The 13,219-nt window shown below is 38.3% G+C and overlaps 1 protein-coding gene across 1 annotated transcript in view; it reads right to left on the bottom strand.

The window, feature by feature from the left end:
* Positions 1-7,569: 7,569 nt before the first annotated feature.
* CFTR (CF transmembrane conductance regulator) overlaps positions 7,570-13,219 on the bottom strand; it is a 184,844-nt gene continuing 179,194 nt past the window's right edge. The window contains exons 25-27 of the mRNA XM_069587941.1: positions 11,441-11,613; positions 10,707-10,812; positions 7,570-9,295 (exon numbers count right to left, since the gene is read on the bottom strand). Coding sequence (XP_069444042.1) covers positions 9,095-9,295; positions 10,707-10,812; positions 11,441-11,613 — 480 coding nt within the window. The 3' untranslated portion in view covers positions 7,570-9,094. The remainder of the gene's footprint in view (positions 9,296-10,706; positions 10,813-11,440; positions 11,614-13,219) is intronic.

The following is a 13,219-nucleotide window of genomic DNA, read 5'->3' on the forward strand; positions in this document are numbered from 1 at the left end:
GGACCTAATGTAGTACAGAGAACCTGCTCAATATTCTGGAACAACCAAATTGGGAATATAATTTGAAAAAAAATACATATTTATGTAAATAAATAAGCGTGTGAGTCTGTGTTCTTTTCAATAATTGGAATTTGTGGTTTTTTTAGGAAAAGCAGTTATCCTAACAATAGAACCAAATCTCTACAAGGGAATACTAGTGGAAGGTTAATCTGTACTTTCTGTATTGATTCTGTACTTTGATGAAAGGAAGATGTAAACTGTGTCTTAACTTTCGATTCAAGTAATTATTTAGCATTATTGCTATATTAATTCATTTTGCTACATGAAATTAAAGGCCAGTATTAGCATATTTGCTTAAAAGATTTTAGCTACATTTCTTAATGTACTACATTATTTTACAATTAATGGAAGTGATATCTCAAAAAGCAAATGAGTGTTCCAACTATAATGGATTAAGGATAAACCCTAAACTTCTGCCAAGAAGTCTCCCTTCCCTGGGAAGGTACATAGATACTGATTCCCCAGTATCCTGACAACTGACAGAAAGTGACTGGGGTCTGTTTGGCTCTGAACACTAGAAGCAGCTAACAATTCACCATCTATTGATTTGGAGTTCTCATGGCCAATGCATTTGTCTTGAACTTATCGGGTTTTTTCATTGTATCTTTTAATAGGGAATTGTGATTGTCCGCACCTGTTTTAACAGGTCAAACAGGTTTTTATATGGAGCTTTTTAAACCTCATTCTAAACTGTCTTCTACATAATACTTGAGGGTTCTTTCTTTAGCAAACTACTAAAATATTTACATTGGGGGTTTTATTAGCCTTTCACTCTAATACATTGCAATTACCCAGTCCTGGAAGGTCTTCAGTTGTTGGAAGGAAATGCACTTGTTTCAAGCCTTAATTTTTTTTCTCATAAGGAGGAATAACAAAGTGAAAGGTCTGAGAAATAAATTTTAAAAGTATAAGTCAGATGGGAGTGGGTGTAGGTTTGGACAACCAAAAGCCTAAACTCCAGACTTACATATAGAAAACAAATAGATAAAAGTAGGTCATCTGTGGCCAAAATAATTTTTTAAATAATTTGAGATTGAAATAATTTGAGAAGAGAATAAATTGAATAATTTGAGAAGAGAAAAAGCCAAGTGTTATGACAGAGCGTGGGTGAACAACACTCACTTTCCTTCTTGTTTCAGTGTTTTTCTCTTAAAGGGGGCCTTCCGAATTAGGGCTTCTTTTGTCACATTTGTTTGTATTTGACTGCTTCTACCTTTGCAAAGTTTTGTTTGTTTTTCACTCAGAATGAACTAGAAAGACTTCTGGTTTCAGATCTGGTATGTAAGGAACTTAGAAGTTGCTACTCCAATGAAGAACTGATGTTTTCAAACTGTGGTGTTAGAGAAGACTCTTAAGAGTTCCTTGGACAGCAAGGAGATCAAACCAGTCAAACCTAAAGGAAATCAACCCTGAATATTCATTGGAAGGACTGATGCTGAAGCTCTAATACTTTGGCCACCTGACGTAAAGAGCTAACTCACTGGAAAAGACCCCAGTGCTGGGAAAGACTGAGGGCAGGAGGAGAAGGGGACAACAGAGGATAAGACGGTTGGATGGCATCACCAACTCAATGAACATGAGTTTGAGCAAACTCTGGGAGACAGTGAAGAGCTGGGAAGCCTGGTGTGCTGCAGTCCATGGGGTTGCAAGGAGTTGGACGTGACTGAAAGACTGAACAACAATATCTCCAACCTAACAATAAAGAAAGATTTGAGCAAACTGAAAGATCAGCAGCTCCTCTTGGATCTGTCAGAGAAGTAAGGTCACAGGACAATCTGCTGCTTATGCAGGGGCTGAGTCTAGGGTGAATGAGGGTGATCCTAGTTGCCCAGCCTTCTGCCAAGAAACTGTCCTGGGATTAGAGCTTCTGTTCCCAGGGAAAGGTGCTGTCTCTCTGAGCCTCTTGTGGGCCCCATGGCATGATGCTGTGTCTGTATAGTCCATACAAAGGTACTGTCCTTTACCTTTGTAAACTACATTTGATTAAACTTGTATAAAGGCTTCCCTGGTAGCCCAGTGATTCTTCCCAGTGGTAAAGAATCTGCCTGCCAATGTAGGAGATGTGGGTTTGATCCCTGGGTCGAGAAGATCCCTGGAGAAGGAAATGGCAACCCACTCCAGTACTTTTGTCTGGGAAATCTCATGGGCAGACAAGCCTGGAGGGCTACAGTCAATGGGGTTACAAAAAAAGCTGTACATGACTTAGCAACTTAATAATAACAACAACAACAAACTTGTATAAACAGCTTTAAAAAATTGGAGACACACAGGTATATACAGAGGATCACAATTTACCTAAGTAGAAACTACCAAGCAGAAATTCCCTTAGGAGTCAGTGCTGAGATAGGAAAACCTGACCTGTAACTGATGAGTTTCTAGAGGCTCATTGTAGGAAAGCCTGAGAGAGAAAATCTTCAAGGAGACTCAGTCATCAGAGGAGAGAGACCCACACTTTCATGAGTTTTACCTTTCAAAACTCATTAACAGGGTCTCACAATAAAGACAAATGAAAATTCCCTTTTGCTTCTAGCAGGGGGAAGAGGAAGGTAATCATTTGGAAAAATACTAGAGAATTCTGTTTTTCTTATCAAGACGTGCCCTCAGAAGAACCTACTGTACCAGAGTCTTAACCTATCTGGGGGAACGTGCATGCTCAGTCATTGGAGAAGGAAATGGCAACCCATTCCAGTGTTCTTGCCTGGAGAATCCCAGGGATGGAGGAGCCTGGTGGGCTGCCGTCTATGGGGTCACACAGAGTTGGACACGACTGAAGTGACTTAGTAGCAGCAGCAGCAGCAGCATGCTCAGTCACTCCTTTGTGTCCAACTCTTTGTGACCCCAAGGACTGCAGCCTGCCAGGCCCCTGCATCCATGGGATTATACCAGCAGGAAAATTGGAGGGGGTTGCTATTTCCTACTCAAAGCGATCTTCCTCACCCAGGGTTTGAACCTGTAGCTCCTGCATTGGCAGGCAGATTCTTTACCACTGAGTTGGAAACCCCTATCTGGAGAAGAGAAATACCCAATGCCAAGCCACTCTAGCAATCCTGCTCCACTAGAGATGGGACAAAAAGCTAAGAAGCACTGGTGAAGTTCACTGGCCAGGGGTACAGGATCATCAAAAGGCTGAAACCAAACCATAGGACTACAGAACTCCTGTTTTCCCCGATATATTACTGTTGTATATCTAACAGCCTATTTACCACAGCTCCTTTTCCCCAGGACATCATGTTCAGCATTTCCCCAGTATATCCCAAAAAACCACAAAGCATACAAAAAGGTGGAAAAAAAAAAAAACAGTTAAAAAGAGACTGAACAAGTATTAGAAATAGAGTCAGATATGCTAGGAATTATCAGACCAGGAATGAATAAAAACATTAGATAATGTAACCAAAAAGGTAGAGATTCTAAGAAACAATTAAAAGGAAATGCAGAAATAAAAAACAATATAATAGAAATGAACAATGTCATTGATGGATTGAACGTGGCTGAGATAAGATCTCTCAGCTTGACAATACAATACAAACCTCCCAAACTGAAAAACATAGAGGAGAAAACACCTTGAATATTCAAGAACTTTGAGACAACTACATAAGGTATAATATATCTGTAGTAGGAATACCAGGAGAAAAAAGAGAAATAAACAAAAGAAACATATGAAGCAATTACAACAGAAAAATTCCCCCGAATTAATGTCAGACACCAAACGACGGATCCAGGAAGCTCAGTGAACACCAAGCAGTATTGATGCTCCCGCAAAACCCTACACCTATGCATCATATTCAAACTGCAGAAAATCGAACACGGAGTAAACAACTTGAAAAAAGAGGAAAATACACTATACCTACAAGGAGAAAAGATAAGAATTACATGTGCTCAGAATAAGAATTACTGCTCAGAAACCAGGCAGGCAAGAAGAGCCGGGTGAAATATTATAATATAAAGTATTGACAAAAAAAACCAAACCTAGCATTCAGTACCCTGCAAAATTAACATACAAAAATTAAGGAGAAATGAAAACAGTGTGATACAAACAAAAACTGAGGGATTCGTTGCCAGCAGACCTACCTTGAAAGAAACTTTAAAAGAAGTTCTTCAGAAACTCACACCAGAAACTCAGATCTACATGAAAAAAGGCAGACCATCAGAGAATGAATAAATAAAGGTAAACATTTGCAAAGACACATCTGATAAAGGACTGTTATCCATAGTATACAAAAAAACTCTTAAAACTCACCAATGAGCCCATGAACAACCCAATTTAAAAATGTGCAAAAGAGCTGAACAGATGACATACCAAAGAAGATATACAGATGGCAAATAAGCATATGAAAAATTTTCAAAGTCATATGTCATCAGGAAAATACAAATTAAAACAACAAGACAGAAGTATACATATATTAGAATGGCCAAATTTCCAAACATTGACAGTGTCAAATGCTAGTGAGGATTCAGATACACAAGAATTCCTATTCATTACTGGTGGGAATGCGAAATGGTACAGCCATTTTGGAAAACAGTTTAAAGGTTTCTCACAGAATAAAATATACTCTTACCACAAGATCCTTGGTATTTACCCAAGACTTGAAAAGTTCTTTCCATACAAAAAGCTGCACAGGAATGCTTATTCATAATTGCCAGAAGTTGGACTCAACCAAGACATCCTTCATTAGGTGAATGGATAAGTAAACGGTGGTAGATCTAGACAATAGAATATTATTCTCTACCAAATGAAATATCAAGCCATGAGAAGATATGGCTTTTATATCTGAAGGAGAAAACAAATACAATTACTAAGTAAGAGAAGTCAATCTGAAAAGGCTACATACTGTATGATCCCAGTTATGTGCCATTCAAGAAAAGGCAAAACTATGGAAACAATAAAAGATCAGTGGTTACCAGAGCTTAGTAAGGAGGAAGGAAGAAATAAGGGTTCACCAAGAATGAAACTTAATGTAAACACTGGATTTTGGGTGATAATGATGTACTGATTGTAACAAATGTACCACTCTGGTATAGTATGTTGAGAATGGGGGAGGCTAGGGAAGGTGGGGGCTGTTACAGGAACTCTCCATACTTTCTTCTCAATTTTGCCGTGAACTTAAAACTGTACCAAAAAATAAAGTTTATTAATTTAAATACCTGAACTTGAAAAACTAGAATAGAGCATGCTCTGACACTGCCTTCTTGGGGTCACATGTGAAAATAATTTTTTTTTCCCAGTAAGAAAACAGAGTTGGAGGCTGCAGCACTCAGTAGGGATCTACAGCCCATCTACCCCATAACGGCACCTACATCTTTCATAATGAAACTCTGCAAAGAAAAGGGGCCCCAAGAAGTCTCGTCAATGAACAACAGGGATTTGGACAAAGAAAGCCACCTAGGTTCTAGTGTAGAAATGCTATTTCTTTGATGAGATTTGCTCATGTGTTAAGAGAGTAGTAAAAATAACTACTGCTTATTGAATAAGCTTTCAAAGAAACAAATGAACTCTTATGGAATATATACATATTATATATAATTTTTATTCTATAAGCCTACATTTTAAAACAGAAATAAGCTAAGAAGTGTCCTCATTCATGAAAGTGGGGACGTTAAGTAGATATTTGTACAACCATGTTCATAAAAGCATCATCCAACATAGTCAAAAGATGGAAACAACCTAAGCATCCATTGACAAATGTATGGAGAAGCAAAATGTCATATATGTGCATTGGGTTGATCAAAAATTTGTTTGGGTTTTTCTATAAATTGGCTCTCTAGTAATGCTTAGTTGTCCTTAACTTCATTTGAAAAAATGTTAAGATTGTATTGCTTCAGCTGTCCTATCAGTGTGCATTAAAAAAAAAAAAAAACTTACTATAATTGGTGAATTTTTGAGTAACCATTTTGATATTGAAGATGGAAGAAAAAAGCAATATTTTTTAGCATATTATGCTTTATTATTTCAAGAAAGGTAAAAAACACAGCTGAGACACAAAGAAAGATTAGTGCAGTCTATGGAGACAGTGCCATGACTGGTCGAACGCGACTGAAGTGGTTTGTGAAGTTTCGTGCTGGAGATTTCTTGTTGGATGACGCTCCACAGTTGAGTAGACCAGTTGAAGCTGACAGTGATCAAATTGAGGCAGTGAGACCAACGCTATGCCACACAGGAGATAGCCAACACACTCAAAATACCCAAATCAAGCAATGAAAACCTGGTGCACCAGCTTGGTTATGTTCATCACTTTGATGTTTGGGTCCCACATAAGTTAAGCGAAAAAACCTTCTCGCCCATATTTCCATATGCTACTCTCCACTTAAATGTAACAAAAGATTCCTTTTAAAAACAATCTGTGACAGGGGATGAAAAATGGATACTGTACAATAATGTGGAACAGTAGAGATCACGGGGCAAAATGAACCACCACCAAACACAACAAAGGCCAGTCTTCATCCAAAGAAGGTGATCCCAACGAAGGGATTGGAAGGGACTCTTCTATAATGAGTTCCTTTGGAAAACAAAATTATTAACTCCAGCAGGTGCTGCTCCCAATTAGACAAACTGAAAGCAGCATTCAACGTAAAGCATCTGGAATTAGTCAACAGAAAACACATACTCTTCTACTAGGATAATGCTAGACTGCATGTTTCTTTGACAACCAGACAAAAACTGTTACAGCTTAACAGGGAATCTGTATTCATCCACTGTATTCATCAGACATTGTATCTTCAGATTTCCATTTATTTTGGTCTTCATACAATTCTCTTAATGGAAAAAAATTTTAATTCCCTGGAAGACTGTAAAAGGCACCTGGAATAGTTCTTTGCTCAAAAAGATAAAATGTTTTGGGAAGACAGAATAATGAAGTTGCCTGAAAAATGGCAGAAGGTAATGGAACAGTGAATACACTGTTCAATAAAGTTCTTGATGAAAATGAAAAAATGTGTCTTATTTTTACTTAAAACTGAAGAAAGTTTTTTTCTTTTTGGCCAACCCAGTAGCCTATTAATCAGCCTTTAAAATTCTGACATATGCTACAACATGACAAACCCTCCTGAAGACACTTACGTGAAATAAGCCAGTCATAAAATGACAAATACTAATGGTTCCACTCATATGAAGTACTCAGAGTAAAATTCAGAGAGACCAAAGACAGAATGGTAGCTGCCAGGAGCTGAGGGAAAGGATAAATAGAGAGTTAGGTTTGACGGTTACAGAGCTTCAGTTTTGCAAAATGAAAACATTTCTGTGAATAGCTCATGATGATGATTTCCAACAATGTGAACATACTTAGTTACTGAACTGTACATTGAGAAATGGTTTTAAAATAGTAAACTTTAGGTTATGTATATTTCGCCACAATTTAAAAACAGATATAATGTTTTAGACTATCTTACTGGACTTGGGATTCTCAAGAAGCTGTATCTAAAAGAAAGATAATTATTCTGTGTTCCATGATCCTTAGAGACTAAAGTAAGAGATCAATGAGACACGACTAATGAACACATCTGAAAACAGCCAAGTTTCACACAAATATATGGATTTTATTGACACATGATATTCCCTTACCATAATAAGTAGAATGCAATCTTAATGGTTAGTTTGGAGTTGAGAAGGCAGTGTATTCTTGATAGGGGTGGTCAGATTTTGTGGTACCATGTTTTTGGAACTGCATCTAAGATGGAACCAGCATGTGGGCTGGGAATCACACAGGTGTGTGCAACAACATAATACATAGACCCTGGTCAATAGCCCCTCAATATTCCCCCAAGGTTTCCTCCCATCCCAGGTTTAACATAATGTATCATAAAAATAGCTAGTGCCATAAAAAGTCAACATTTCAAATATAAAAATTCTTTTATACAAATATAATTCATAATATAATCATTCTTAAAATACAACCATTTATGAGTTTGAAACATTATTAAAATAAATATTTCCTAGAGAAAATTTCATTTGCATCATAAAACTATAAAACAGAAGAATATAAAACTAATTCACAATTGACTCTTCAGTGTTCAGTGTGCCCATTATTTCTCCTGCTCAGTATGTACAGCATGAAGTGCACATAGGTAGCCTGAAAACACACATCGCCCTCTCCATACCTAGATCTTTGAATTTCATGTACATCTACATGGAGTGCCCACAGTCTTTCTGCCTGCACACTCCGTACCTGGCACTTCTGTGTTATGAAGGGTTTTCCTGTACCAATATGCATTAAAGCATTTTTCCAGCCATCCTTCAGTTCAGACATCTTGTAAGTTTGCTACTTTCTGGAAGCAGAACCATTCACTGCCAAATCAAGAGAGCTATATCTTTGTTCCCTGCATGGGACTATAATAGCCCGTATCCCAATTAAGGGATGTTTTCTGATTGTCTAAACTATTTGGATTTGGGTACTGCTGAACGGTACTAAGCCTGATTTCCAGGACTGGGAAGTTCTGTCTCCTGACAGATCTTAGTGTCTCCTGACACTTAGATGTTGCATGGTGCATATTTGATGTGCTGTCTTGAGCCTCTCACAGCATTCCATTCCTTGCTTGGAAATAGGACTGTCTGAATCCTTAATAGGCAATATAGCTGTGTTTTTAAATATCATGGAGAGAGTAGAGAAGAAGGTACATAAACTGATACAAGCCACTCAAGTTCCAGTTAGCACTACTTAATTGTATCCCTAAATAGTATAATTACAGTTCTTCTCTACTATTACAAATGAGAAAGTCTGACTAAACAGTAAGCTGAAGAATTAATCTGGCTGACATTTACAGCCACTTTTTCAGTGACCACCAAAGGAAAAAGTTTTCAGGGAAGGCTGACTGGCGAACACAAGTGGTAAATCTTCAAGGATTTGAAGTACCCGTCACACAATTTGACCACTGCCAGGAAGCCATGGATCCGGACCCACAGGAGTGTCCTTAATTCCTCTTACCCCAATTTTTCCTTCTTTTTTCAAAAAAAAAAAAATCATTCCTCCTTGTTTTCTGAGGCAGAAACTTTTTCCTTCAGCTCCCACGTGTGGACGTCCCAGGCAAACACTTGTTCCGCTCTCTACAGCTTTGTTTCCTGCACCTCTTCCTCTGTCTCCTCCTTCAGAGCGGCAATGTTGGCCCGAGACCTCTGCCTGCTCGAGTTCCGGTGGGGCAAGAGCTTCAGCCGGTCTGCGGGGCTGATGGCCTGCCGGAAGAGGCTCTTCTCGCTCAGCATCCTCTGGATGGAATCATACTGCCGCACCTTGTTTTCCTCTATGACCTAGGGAAGTGGCCATTAGTGAGATCTTGGACAAGGAGGCAGGGCAGGCCACAGTAAGGCAAGAGCGGCGCCAGCTCAGAGGAGGAGGAAAGCCAGGAAGAACACAGCATCCAGAGGCTCATAGTTTGAACAGCCAGGGACTGTTCCTTTCACTGCTGAATCCTTTTGGTTTATAGAGCTTCTACCATTTGTGATATTAGATGTAAGTTTCTACTTAGAAGCTGAAAGAGTTTTTTTTTTTTAATTGGTACGGTACTAAACAATGTGCTTCTTCAGGGAACTTTTGAGGAACTAAGTGGGCTTTGAAATCGAGTATTATTTATGTTAGATCCCTTATGTATTAACCTTAAAAATGAGTATAAGTCCACAGCACCATAACGAGTTGGATGTCTTCAACAGTGGATTTAAAGCTTAATAATTTGGAATTGGTCAGGGTATGCCCCAGTCTGGGCTTCCCGGGTGGCTCAGTCAGGAAAGAGTTCACCTGCAATTCAGGAGCCCACCTACTCTAAGGAGACCCAGCTTTGATCCCTGGGTCAGGAAGATAACCTGAAGAAGGAAATGGCAGCCCACTCTAGTATGCTTGCCTGAGAAATTCCATGGACAGAGTAGCCTGGCGGGCTACAGTGCATAGGGTTGCAAAGAGTCAGACATGACTTAGGCACTCACACATGCATGAGTTTAGTGAGCCTCCTTCACATGTTCAAGCTGAACCTGATCACAGCCGGGCAAGAGGCTGCGAGTCAGCCCCCTAATTTGTCACTTGAAGCTTAGTAATAATGATGGTAATAACTATCCTTCTTTAAGAAAAGCATTTACTTCAAGGAGCCTCAAAATTCTTACTAGAAATGATGCGATATATTATCCCCAGTTTCCTTCTGACTAAGCCCAAAGGAATTTGTACACATCACTTGAAAGAATCTGCGGCAGTTTGGAAAGCACAAAGAGAAGGTGGTTGGGAGAGGCACAAAGATGAGCTCCACATAATGGCTCAAAAATGAAATAAACCTCTTGCCAACTGCATTGAAATCATACATCAGATTGCAAGACAATCCAGGCCTGGCCTGGATCACATCCAAGGGAGATTTAGTCTCTGAAAGCATTGGGACTTAGTCTTTTTTATGACTTAATTCCCAAATAAAAGACTCAATAAGTATAGATATTCTAATTTATTAATGTAACAGTGATGAGCTGTTATTTTAGATTTGCGGAATTCCAACCTCAACTTGTTGCTCAGATCAAAGTGAGAAACTTGGGCAGGTAGGTATTTTGAGTAAAGCTGGATGGTTGTGTGACATGTGTTATAAGGAAGAGTTTGTACATTGCTATGACTTGCAGGAATGATCACATTGAAGATTGTTATCAAGAATCAAAGGAGAGATGAAATCTAAGGTAAATTATAAACACTCACCAAAAATCGTTGACATTCCAACATTGCTTCTATCCTGTGTTCAGAGAGGATTACTGTGCAATCAGCAAACGCTTGTTTTAGGGTTCTTCGAATGATCTGGTATGTTCTAGAAAAAAACATATATATATAACACCACAGAACATTAATAATCTGTCTCCATCCTTGATAACAGACCTATTGTTCTATCAATTTAATTCTTTAACTTACTTCTGTTTTATTGAATCCTTTTAACATAATGTTGAGAGACAGAGTCAGCTACAATCAAGTTTCCAACCATGGCATAGATTCTAAGTTTTCATAAATAAATAGGACAAATATTTGGGAAAAAATTTCACAAAGTTTGAAAAAAATTTCCCCAATAAATATGTTTTTAATTACGTATAATCACTAGTAGTTCTTTGTTTTGTGCTATAAATATTTCCTACGGTATAAATGGGATAGTAAGGAAAACCATAAGGATTCGGTTACACCTGTGTAAATATTTCACCATGTGATGATAAGGGGGAAAAGTTTCTATGAAATTCTAAAATTATACTTAGAAAACACAGCTCTTATACTGGGAAAGAAGTACCTGTACTCATGTTAAGTAGTAATTTTTCTATTGGGCAATTATTTTAAATCTAGAGGGTGGTCTGCTTGCAGACATGACAGCCTGATGGAAATCAATATGAAATAGGTCTCAATGATTCTTTCTCCTCCCTGTATTAGTAAATGACAGGAATTCTGAAACTCACATTGGATCCAAATGAGCACTGGGTTCATCAAGCAGCAAGATCTTTGCTTTACTGAGAACAGATCTGGCCAAGCACATCAACTGCTTGTGGCCGTGGCTTAGAACACAACCCCCATCCACAAGGACAAAATCAAGCTTCCCAGGAAACTGCTCTATCACAGATCTGAGTCCGACCTGCAGAAAAGAGGAAAAACGCTGTGCTTAGGAGGGATAGTTCATGTACTACAGTCTTAAAAACACTTAACAGGCTGACAATCTGAAAAGACACACAGGAGTTCTAAAAGTTTAAATTTCATACCAACTCCCCTCCACCACCACCATTCTTGCTACTTGGCTTTAATTGAACAAAAGACTGTATAATCTTGGCAGTTCTACATCACTGGTCTACAGAATATTTCAGTTCTGTACTTTGTCTTTCATGAGATTTTCAGTGAGCTCCTATTCTGTGTCAGGTCCTGCAACAGGGTTTAAAGAGATGATGACTGGCAAAGTTCAGGGTTTATAAAGATATACACAGATAACACAGTTGAAGACACGATAATATAACAATAGATAAAGAAAAGATAATATATATTAGAATGCAGTTACTCTATCCTAACAGAGTCTTTGATGCCACCTTCCATTCTCTGCTCTGCCATAATAGAAAATGAAATGTAGCACTAAAAAAATCGGCAAGCCATTGAGGGATGGGATGGGGAGGGAGGTGGGAGGGGGGTTCAGGATGGGGGACACATGTATACCCATGGCTGATTCATGTCAATGTATTGCAAAAACCACTACAATATTGTAAAATAATTATAGTCCAATTAAAATAAATTAATTAATTTAAAAAACCTGACATTAAGAAAGTGATCAAACTATGAAGTAAAAGTTAGTGGATGTAAAATAGTGATATATTGGGAATTCACTGGTGTCCAGTGGTTAGGAAACCAACCTTCTACTGCACAGTATAGCTCTCCCCTTCTGCAAAACAAACAAACAAACAAACAAAAACCTAGCAATTTTTTTTAAACTGGAGATTTAAAGGTGCCTAGATATTAGGATAGAATATGAGAATTCTGTTAGGGTCAATGCTTTTTTTTAAGCTAGATAGAAAAAAAAATAGGTTGAAAGTACAAATGAGATACAGAAACCCATTCTTTTAAAATAAAACAAAAATGAAAATTTGCTTCATCATGTCACTTATTAAAATAAATGTGAGCTGGCATACATATTTTTGCCAAGTGTTGCTGAGTGTTTGAGAGTTAAAGAGATTCATAAACTATTATATCCTGCCCTTGGGAAGTCTGAGATTTAGTATTGGAAGGTGAGATATGCTCCCACCTACCTGTAATATAGGCAGAAAGAGATAATGACCTAAGACAGATTCTCATGAGTTCAACGATGAAGTCAGAGATGGCCCACATCACTGTGCTTGTTCAGTAAATATTAACTGTGTGCCCATGATATGCATTATAGACAATATTCCTTGACTGGATTTCTCATTAAAGCAGCCTCACTCTGTGAGAATTCATCTGTGTTTCACAAGTTTATGAGATGGCAGGGAATGTAAACACATTAATTAGACAAAGGGGACTAGTCTGAGGTATTCTGAAAGACTCAAACATAAAGCTAATTTGGGATCTGAATAGCTGAGAATGTGAACGAGGGCTCTCGAGTGAGGAGCTGGAGGACTTGTGTTCTTTTTCTCCTCAGCTTGCGCTTTTCATTGGCTTCAGCCTGTGAACCTGCTACATCTCTCCCTTCTTAGAACAAAAACAAACCCCTCACCTGCCTCCAG

Source organism: Ovis canadensis, chromosome 4 (assembly GCF_042477335.2).
Source record: "Ovis canadensis isolate MfBH-ARS-UI-01 breed Bighorn chromosome 4, ARS-UI_OviCan_v2, whole genome shotgun sequence".
Classification (NCBI taxonomy): Eukaryota; Metazoa; Chordata; class Mammalia; order Artiodactyla; family Bovidae; genus Ovis; species Ovis canadensis.